The sequence below is a fragment of the Tamandua tetradactyla genome, chromosome 11, assembly GCF_023851605.1.
Source record: "Tamandua tetradactyla isolate mTamTet1 chromosome 11, mTamTet1.pri, whole genome shotgun sequence".
Lineage (NCBI taxonomy): Eukaryota > Metazoa > Chordata > Mammalia > Pilosa > Myrmecophagidae > Tamandua > Tamandua tetradactyla.
This window is the reverse complement of record NC_135337.1, coordinates 90,382,490-90,392,325: the sequence shown is the minus strand read 5'-3', so window position 1 is coordinate 90,392,325 and position 9,836 is coordinate 90,382,490. Positions and strand designations below refer to the sequence as shown.

The following is a 9,836-nucleotide window of genomic DNA, read 5'->3' as shown; positions in this document are numbered from 1 at the left end:
CATGTTCCATAGAAGGAAACAGGAACAGAGAGGTTAAGCTATCTTTCTAAGGTCACACAGCCTGGAAGCATCAGGCCATGTTCCACCACCCGGTCTAAACAACAGCCTCACGCTGCCTTTACTTGATGGAAACAAAGTGCTTATCCCTGTCTATCTCACATGTCTCCTATTACTGGATCTACAGAATGACTTGTTATTGCGAGGTTTTTTTTTACGGTTCTTGGGCATATAGCGTTCTTCACACTTATGATTGGGAGATATTCCAAACACAGGCTTTCCTGGCTTAAAAGGTAAGGACATCATCATTTTGAAAGCTATCAAGAAACTGCCCGCACCCACCACCAACTTCCTACAACGGCCCCAGCATCCCAGTTTGTCAAACGTTCCTGTTTTTTTTTTTACCAGTCTGTAGTTATCTGTCCACTTTTTCTTAGAAGATCCGTTGTTCAACCAGATACTACCAAACCTCTTATGGCAAAGTTTAAGGGGAGCGAGTAGCTGTGGAGTGATCTAGAATAACTGCAGCCACAGCCTGTGACTCAAGCCTGCCCTCCCCCATCCCCCGTTCATCCCTCCCAATTACTCTTTTGAGGGAGGAAAGGAATCCTAAAGGGGCGCTCCATCTCAGCTTTCCTCAATCCATCCAGGAGGGGCTGGGATATTATGCAATTCCTTTGTGCGTGCTTTAAGCCTCCACATTTCAGACAGACGTGGGTTGAATCCGGCTCACCCACTTTAATTCCATTTATTCAACAAGCATTTTGAGCACTAGGGGGTACAGCTGGTGCACAAAACAACCAAAGCCCCTCCCTTCCCTCAAGGAGTTTCTATTCTTGTGGGATGAGATGCGTAATAAGCAAATATATATGTAATATGTCTGGAAATCATAGGAAAAATAAAACGGGGAAGGAGATAGAGAATAGTGGGGGTTATTTTTAATCACTTTTATTTTTAAGTAAAAGTTTTTATGGGTAAACATACGACTTAGGCATACATCTTTTAAGTGAACAGTTCCACGTGCTGTCCCTCTCGCAGTCTGTCTGGACTGTGACTTTCGAGCAGGTAGTTAGGGAGGACCTCACTGAGGAGGTGACATTGGAACAGAGATTGAGACGACGTGAGAGAGAGGCCAGGCAGGCGTCTTGGGGAAATGTTTTCCGGGTAGACGGAAGGAGCTGCTAGTGCAAAGGTCCTGAGGAGGAGGCGGGCTTTGGATTCAAGAAACAGGTCTGGAAGGATCAGCAGGAGCTTGGGAGAGACGCTTGGCCTCTCTGAGCCTTGAGTTCCCTTTATAAAATAGGTCCTGCGAGGGTGATGGTGAGGCTGTGCTTGGCACAGTGCCTGGAATAGTATACCTGAATAACGGTCTCTGCCTGCTTCCTGGAGAACAGGGCTGTTGGGATTAGTAGATGCAGGGTTGGGTATCTGTGACTCTGCCGCCCCCAGCCAAGACGCACAGATACAAAAGGATGTGTGTTTGAAAGGATTCTTACAGTCAGGAAGGCTTTAGGGAACCCCAGTTGAGGGGAGGCAGGAATTTTCTTCCATGACTGCCCCGGACCCTCGGGGAAAACCAGTTTCTGAGAAGGTCCCACACTTCTCATTTCGATGGGAAACTGAGGCACAGGGGAGCCTGGGAAGTATAGCGATTCAGAGACAAGAGATAAGACAGTGTCCAGAGTTGGAGGGGCCAGGTTGAGCCAGCAGGGGCCGGCCCGTCGGGGACCCCGGGCTGCCCCGTCGCGGGGGACTCCCCCACCCCGCCCCCGTCGTGCCTGGGCGGTGATTTCAGAGCCGGCGCGGATTCTATAAATGGCCAAGCTGCAGCCGGCCGGGGGGGCGGGGCCGAGTGACTCAGCGCGTGGCGTCATCGCCGCCCTGGCTGCGTCAGGTCCCGCCCCCGACCGCCCGCCAGGACCGCCAGGGGGCGCCGGCCGCCAGCTGCGGTCTGCACATGCGCATTAGCGACCTTGGCCCGCCGCGAGCCGCTTCGCTTGGGTCGGAGCTCCGAGTCCGCGGGTTCGAATCCCGGGCCCCGCCGCAGTCTCTGGGGGACCTAGCGCAGCCGGCCTCACCTGCGTCTCACTTTCCCCATCTGCCGAGGTGGCATCAGTGTAGGGCTGTCCCAAGAGGATTGAGTTAGTAGATCCTAAGTGCTGGCGACAGACAGTGCGTACACACAGGCGGTGCCAATTGTTAACTTATTTTGCGTATCTTCAACATATCCTTCCAGACCACCAACTTGTCCTTAGTCTCTTTCCTCTTAGCTCAGTGGGTTCTCGGCTGGGGGTAATCAGTCCCCCAGGGGACATGTGGCAGTGTCTGGAAACATTTTTGACATCCCCAGATGGTGGAAGTCAAGGATGCTGCAGAACAGGACAACCCCATAAACTAGGGGCAGGGGCCTGGGTTCAAATCTCACTCAGCCGCTGGCAAGCTGGTTGACACCCGGGAACATGACTCTACAGCCCCGTGCCTCAGTCTACCCATTTGTATAAAGAATGTAGAATAACCATGTCCATTTCATAGGGCTTGGAAAGATAAGGTGAGCTAAGACACGAGACAGGAACAGGGCCTGACATTTGGGCCATCGTAACATTGGCCACATCATAGCATGCCCTTAGCAAGCCCTTAACATGTCATTCACGTAGGGCAGGCCATTGACATGGCCTTGCGATAAGTGGCCCCTCATCTGCCCCGTGGTCCCCGCCCAAATCTGGCGCCTGTTTGCATGTATGTTTTCCAGGCCTGCCTGGCTGGGACGGGAGCATAGGGGAGGTGTCCATGGCCTGGGACCTACTGAGTGAGCCACTCCACACTTCGGGCAGCCCATATATATGGGGGGGTCTTTAGGAGGCTGTCAGGGACAGAACTGGGGTGCCAGAGCCTCAGCAGGCATCATGCAATGGCCTCTGAGCCAGGCACCACACTGAGCATGTCAAAGGGACAAGTTCTTATCCTCACCATACCCCAGACCTCTGTGCCCACATCTGTAAAATGGGCTAAGAATATTAGCCCATTATTCTTAGCCCATTTTACAGATGTGGGCACAGAGGTCTGGGGAAGGGACTTGGAAAGGTTGTAGACCATTTGTGTCAGGTGTTAAATCCGGGACAGGGCCTGGGAAACCTCAAGGCCGGAGAGAGGGGAACTCAGAGCCACCGAGGGATGGCCTCAGGGACGAGACGTGGCCAGAGGCCCGAGGGACAGCAGGGACGAGTGGGGGACAGTGGTCCCTACCCAGCCCACCTCCCCCCCCATCCATGGAATCACCCAGGCCGCCCCCCTAGGTGGAAACAATGACATAATTAGCTTCCAATACCAAGGCCCTGACATCACGAGGGGGGGATGGCTGGGGGGGTGCCCCGCCCCTTGGCAGGCCCCCGCGGCCAATGGGACGGCCCTGGAAGAGGCCCGGGTGCCTCCGGAGCTTCAAAAACGTGTGAGGAGGGAAGAGGGTGCAGAGGGAGCTCCGGCTGCGGCCACGGACCTCGTGCCAGTGCCCCCCGCCGCCCCGTCCCCAGCCCTCTGGTCAGCATGTCTTCTGCTCACTTTAACCGAGGGCCCGCCTACGGGTTGTCCGCCGAGGTCAAGAACAAGGTAGGGCCATGGGGCTCCCAGGCAGGCCCCACACCCTGCCGGCCCCTGCTCTGGGGGTGCCCTGAACCCTCTCCTGCCCCATCCCGTGTGATCTGGAGCCTGAGAGGGGATGGGGGATGGGCGTGGGGGGGACTTCCTCGCTGTCCTAAGCATCCCAGAGCCTTCAGCTCCTGTTTGGGGGATGCGGGGGTGCGAAATAGGGCTTCCCTCCCCCTGCAGGTTAGCCCCAGATAAACAGATCCCCCACCTGATCAGAGTCCTCTGTTAACCCCTTGTGTTCCCGGGAGGGGCATGTGGCACCCACGTGTTGACTTTTTCCCCCACCCCTAGCCCCATAAAGAAATTGGGGAGTGCTTGAGAGCTGGGGGTTCCTGGGAGGTGAGGCCCAAAAAGTGTGGGAGATGATGGGGGAAAGAGGGAGGGGCCAGGCATTATGGCTATGGCAGGGTTTTCCTAATGATGCCACAGTCATCCTGCAGGAGGGTAAACTGAGGCCCAGAGAGGCAAGGCAGGTAGGTAAGGGTCAGGCACCAGGCAGGTGCAGAGCTACGGCCCCAGCCTGGCTCTCCCTACACCAGGAAGGGGTCAGTTCCTCCAGGACAGGGAACTCGAAGTCCCCACCCCACTGGAATCCACCCACGGACGCTGCCAGGGGACCCCATTTGACAGGCAGGAACACTGAGGCTGGGGCCGGCTTTTCCCAGAGTCCCGCAGCGACGGAGCGGGGAGCCGGGATTGGAACGGGGCTGGGGGAGGAAGGGGAGGCCGAGGGCTGGAGAGGGGGGCGGGGGCTCGGGCCGGGAGCCGGATCCCAGCGCCGTCCCCCTCCTCCCCCAGCGCCAGCCGGGGAGCCGCGCACGGAGCCGCCGCGCCATATAAGGCGGCCTCGGGGAGCCCGGCCCGCGGGCCCGCGCTATATAAGGGCCGGTTTGCTTTATAAAGCCGGGCTGCTGGGGAGGGGGGCGCCACGGCCTGGGCCAGGTGAGGGAGCCACCCCCTCGCGCATCCCCCCACTCCCACTCCACTGTCCCCTCCAGGAGAAGGGGCAGCTCGCCCCCACCACTGCCTTCCTCCACTCCCAGGGACCAGGAGCTTGTCTTGGCAGGGCGGAAGGTTCTGGAAAAAGCAAGGAGGGCAAAGTGGGGAGAGGGAAGCCGGGAGAGACGCAGCCCGGGATACTGGGAGCCTGAGACATGGCAGGGGGGAGGCTAGACAGTTGGAGAGATAAGAGGGAGACAAGGATGGAGAGGCAGAGAGGGGAGACAGGACAGCCCCACCCCCGTCAGAGGCGGGGAACCTGCAGTCAGGGACAGAGAGACAGACAGGGACAGAGATGTCAGCACAGTGACCCAACCCAGGGACAGACACGCCACCTGGGGAGATGGGGACATGGACAGGGCCAAGGAAACACAGGGAGCTGGGGGGTGCTGGACCCAGCGGAATGTGGGGGCAGGGAAAGAGAGAAATGGGGACACACGTGGGGTCAGGGGTAAGACAGGGACAAGCCCCTGTCCCCAGCCAGGCAGAGCCCCCGAGAGATGGTGAGACAGTGAGAGCTGGAAGCAGATGTCAGAGCAGCCCCCTTCAAGCCAGTGCTCAGGGACACCTCCTTAGGTGTGTCCCTTCCCTGCCCAAGGCACCCCCTTTTCAGCAGGGGGGAGGAGGGCCAAGGGGATGGAGGAGGCAGGGCCATGGGAAGCTAAGCCCCAAGTTTGGCCTGGAGGGGGAGCCGGGAGGCGTGTCTTGTCCCCCACCCCACCCCCTCGTCCGCATTTTCTGGTGCCAAACCTCAGAATGTCCGGAATGGCCCCCTGGGCAGGTGCCACCTTGGCCCTGGCTCCCAGCCACCCCCCACTCCGCCAAGTCCACCCCGCACCAAAGGGTGCTGGGGCGGAATCGCCTTAGCTGGGAAGGGACCAGGAAGGAGAACAGGCCTGGGGAGCCAGCCCGTGCCCCTTTTTCTGTGCCCCCCACCCCCAGCTGGCCCAGAAGTACGACCCCCAGAGGGAGCACGAGCTGCGAGAGTGGATCGAAGGGGTGACCGGGCGCCGCATTGGCAACAACTTCATGGACGGCCTCAAAGACGGAATCATTCTTTGCGAGTGAGTGGGGCACCCGGGGGCCGGCCCCACCTTGGGCTGCTCCCCCCAGGGCCAGCCCCCACCAGGGCCCCCTCAGCCCCCTGCCAACGGCCACATGCCTGGGACTGGCTGGACGCTTTAGCTCCACTACCTCGAAACAGTTCCTTGATGGCAGATAATCATTGCACCCATTTAACAGATAAGGGCAACTGAGGCTCAACCCAAACAACAGCAGGATCTGAGTCTTAACCATCAGTGGCCAGGGCTGGGCTGGGCCATCTGGGTCCCAGCCAAAAGGCAGTTGTCCCAGGTGCAGGCGGAGTGGGGGTAGGGGGTTGGGGTAACAAAGGGGATGCCTTTGGGACTTGGGTCTCAAAGAGTGCGGAGCCTCCTACCCCCTCATTCATTCATTCACTCGCAGAGCAAGCGTTTCGGGAGCTCCTGCTGGGTGCCGGGCACTGGGCTCTGCAGTGAGGACAGTGACCAGGACCCCTGCTCCCACGAAGCTGTAGTTTTTATTACAGCAAACAGGGACTCGGATAACCACATGTTTGTCTAGTGCGTCGGGTGCTATTGGAGAAAGGTCAGGCACAGGAGCAGGGTGGAGGGCCAGGTTGGGTTCTATGTTTGATAGAATGGTCTAGAAAGGCCTTTTGGAGAAGGTAACGTTTGAGTAGCGCCTTTGATAGAGTGAGGGAGGAGCTGCGAGGATATCTGGGGGTGGGGGAGTCAGACCAGGCAGAAGGACAGCCAGTGCAAAGGCCTTGAGGCGTCCAAGGGTGACCTAGTGAGGGGCTCCTCAACTGAGTCCCAGGATTTCATCCTGAAGGCAAGGGGAGACCACTGGAAGATTCTGTGCTGGCGTGGGGCGGGGGGGCAGCTTGATTTTGTCTTTAGAAGGTCAGTCTGGTTTGTAGGGGACAAGATGGAAGCTGGGGGTTCAGGGGACGGTCATAGACAAGAGACGCCGATGGTCAGTCCAGGGTGGGGATGGAGCGGATGCTGAAGGCAGAGCCCAAGGACTTGCTGAGGGCTTGGATGGGGTGGGGGTGAGAGGAAGGGAAGGGGAGAGTCAGGGCAAGTCCAAGGGCTTGGGTTTGGATGCTCACGCCTATCTGAGATGGGGAGGGTGGGGGAGGAGTGAGTTTTGAGGGGGTGGGTGGGTGCCAGGAGTCTGGAACTGGACAGGTTCTTGGGGAACTGGACTTGAGGGTGAAGCCTGGACTGCGGAGGGAATCTGGGGGAGTCAGTGGCACGTCAGCGGCACCTAAAGCCAAGAGACTGGCTGGACCATCAGAGGGGGAGGGTGTAGATGGAGAGAAGGGGTTGTGTTTGGAGATGTGCAAGAGAAGGGGAGGCTGAGACGGGGCTGCCAGGGGATGTGGGAAACTGGGGAGACTTGGGCGTGATTAGCTAAGGGAACTCTTGGCCTGGGGTCCTGAGTCTAGCTCCCAATGTGGTTTCCCCGTCTCAGTCTTGACGGGGTTGGCGGGAGGGTTTGGGGACTGCGATGCCAAATGTCACGGTGGGTGTCACGCAGCCACGCTGGGGTGGGCACAGGGCCACCTTCCTCACGCCCCGTCCCCCATCCATCTTAGGTTCATCAACAAGCTCCAGCCGGGCTCCGTGAAGAAGGTGAACGAGTCGACCCAAAATTGGCACCAGGTGAGCTGGGACCCCCCTACCTGTTCCACCCCCAGCCCTTCCCAGCTCCTGCCACCTCTGACCGCCACCCGCTCCCCACCAGCTGGAGAACATTGGCAACTTCATCAAGGCCATCACCAAGTATGGGGTGAAGCCCCACGACATCTTCGAGGCCAACGACCTGTTCGAGAATACCAACCACACGCAGGTGCAGTCCACCCTCCTGGCCCTGGCCAGCATGGTGAGTGTCGGGGTGGCTGGGTGCCATGATGGGGGGGGTGGGGTGGGGGAGCGGGCTGGGGGCTGCAAGTCGGGAGTCGTGGTTTCCCAGGGTGACTGTCACAAGGAAGCCACAAGCCAGAAGAAATTAGTGGTCTCCCAGTTCCGGAGGCCGGAAGTCCGAAATCTAGCGTTGGGAGCCCGGGGCGAGCCTCTTCCCGGCTCCTGGTGAAGCCCCCCGGGGTCCCCTCGCCAGCCCCTGCCCTCCTCGCCCTCCCCAGGCCAAGACAAAAGGTAACAAGGTGAATGTGGGGGTGAAGTACGCGGAGAAGCAGGAGAGGAAATTTGAGCCAGGGAAGCTGCGAGAAGGGCGGAATATCATCGGGCTGCAGGTACCGCCCCCTTCCATGCCTGGGCCTCCATCGAGTTCAGGGGAGGGTCGGGGCGGCCGGGAGGGCCCCCCTGCTCCCCACTGGAAGCTTTCGGGGACGGCAGATTTGACATTAATGAAACCCATTGTCAAGTTCTGTGCTGAGCCCATTCTCCACCCAAACACACATCCTCCAGCGTTCCTCGGGGGTCAGCGCTGTTAGCATCGGTACCCTTTGCACAGAAGAGGAAACTGAGGCTGGAAAAATGAGTTCACGGGGAAGTCAGGCCCTGGGGCTCTGAACCATGTCCCGGTCATGTGTGCGCTTGGACGAATGGGGTGGCCCTCTTTCAGGCCTCGGTTTCCCCATCTGTAAGAAGGTGGTGTGGGGTGGATTGTGCTGTGGCCACCTCACATGGATCGGTCGCGACTCCCCTTCTAGATGGGCACCAACAAGTTTGCCAGCCAGCAGGGCATGACGGCCTACGGCACCCGGCGCCACCTCTACGACCCCAAGCTGGGCACGGACCAGCCGCTGGACCAGGCCACCATCAGCCTGCAGATGGGCACCAACAAGGGGGCCAGCCAGGTGCGCGGGGGGCCACGGGGTGGGCTGGTGGGGGTCCCCGGCCCGCAGCCTGATGGATGACCGCCTCCCCATGCCCCCCCCCCAGGCTGGCATGACCGCGCCCGGGACCAAGCGGCAGATCTTCGAGCCGGGGCTGGGGATGGAGCACTGCGACACACTCAACGTGAGCCTCCAGATGGGCAGCAACAAGGGAGCCTCGCAGCGCGGCATGACGGTGTACGGGCTCCCGCGCCAGGTCTACGACCCCAAGTACTGCCTGACGCCCGAGGAGGCCGAGCTGGGCGAGCTGGCCCACAACCACCACCTGCACAACTACTACAACTCGGCCTAGGGCCCCCCAGCCTGCCCCGCCTGTCCCCCCCCCACCCCACCCCCGGGTGGTCGGCCGGCCCCTCCCCCTGCACGGCGACCCCCCCCCCCACCTCCCTGGCACCCGCCCACAGTGGGGTTAAGAGTTTGGGGAGAGCAGGCTGGGAGTGGGGGCCGTGCGGGGCCAACGGGACCTCCTCCTCCTGGCAGCGCTGCAGGGTCCAACGCAGAGCCCCACCCCACCCCAAAGGACACACTGAGCAAGGCTATTCTGGCTGCCCCCGCCCCCCAACTCCCTTCCGGGTGGGTGCCCCCAGGACCAGAAGCTCCCCACCCCCCCACCCCCCCAAGCGAAGCCCCCAGAGCCCAGGCTCGGCCTTGCCCCCACCCCAGTCCCGCAGAGGGAGCCGACTGCACGCCCCGGGTCCAGCGGGCACACGCGGTTTGGTTTGCAGCGCCTCGGCGGTCGTGAACGGTCGTGAACGTGGACGTGGCGGCGCGTGGAGCGAGCACTTTCTTGTTCTATTTCACTGGAGCACAATAAAAGCTGTCGAATCACCGAGGCCTGCGGCGGCTCTGTCTCCAGGTCCGCGTGTCTCCGGCATACAGGCACCCACCTGGCTCAGGCACGCTCTCTCCACACATGTGTGCACTCACACCACCCCGAGATCCACATGTGAAAACCCTCTCACACGCCCACACCTCACGGCCACTTGGCTCAAAGCCGGAGGTGCCCTGTCTCGCTCATACCTGCAAATACGGCACATGCGCACACACACAGACACATACACTCTGTAGTCCTAGGCACACAGTCACACGCAAATCCTCCCACACCCTCTTGCACACCTCGGCAACATGCACCCACACGCCACCCCTGCCCACATCTGCCCACATCCAGGGTCACCCCCGGGCTTGGGGTCGCTGAGGGTGCTGAGGGGCCCAAGCCCTGGCATGGGCTAGACTGGGGTGTAAACCCTGGTGACCTTGGACAAGTCACTTCCATCCCATCTCCACGGGAAAATGG

At 60.2% G+C, this 9,836-nt stretch overlaps 1 protein-coding gene across 1 annotated transcript; it reads left to right on the top strand.

The window, feature by feature from the left end:
- The first annotated feature begins 3,420 nt into the window (after positions 1-3,420).
- On the top strand, positions 3,421-9,371 carry CNN1 (calponin 1). The gene is made up of 7 exons (XM_077121728.1): positions 3,421-3,600; positions 5,581-5,702; positions 7,280-7,346; positions 7,429-7,566; positions 7,826-7,936; positions 8,357-8,503; positions 8,589-9,371. The coding sequence occupies exons 1-7, from the start codon at positions 3,538-3,540 to the stop codon at positions 8,832-8,834; spliced, it is 894 nt and encodes a 297-aa protein (XP_076977843.1). The 5' UTR covers positions 3,421-3,537; the 3' UTR covers positions 8,835-9,371.
- Positions 9,372-9,836: the final 465 nt, after the last annotated feature.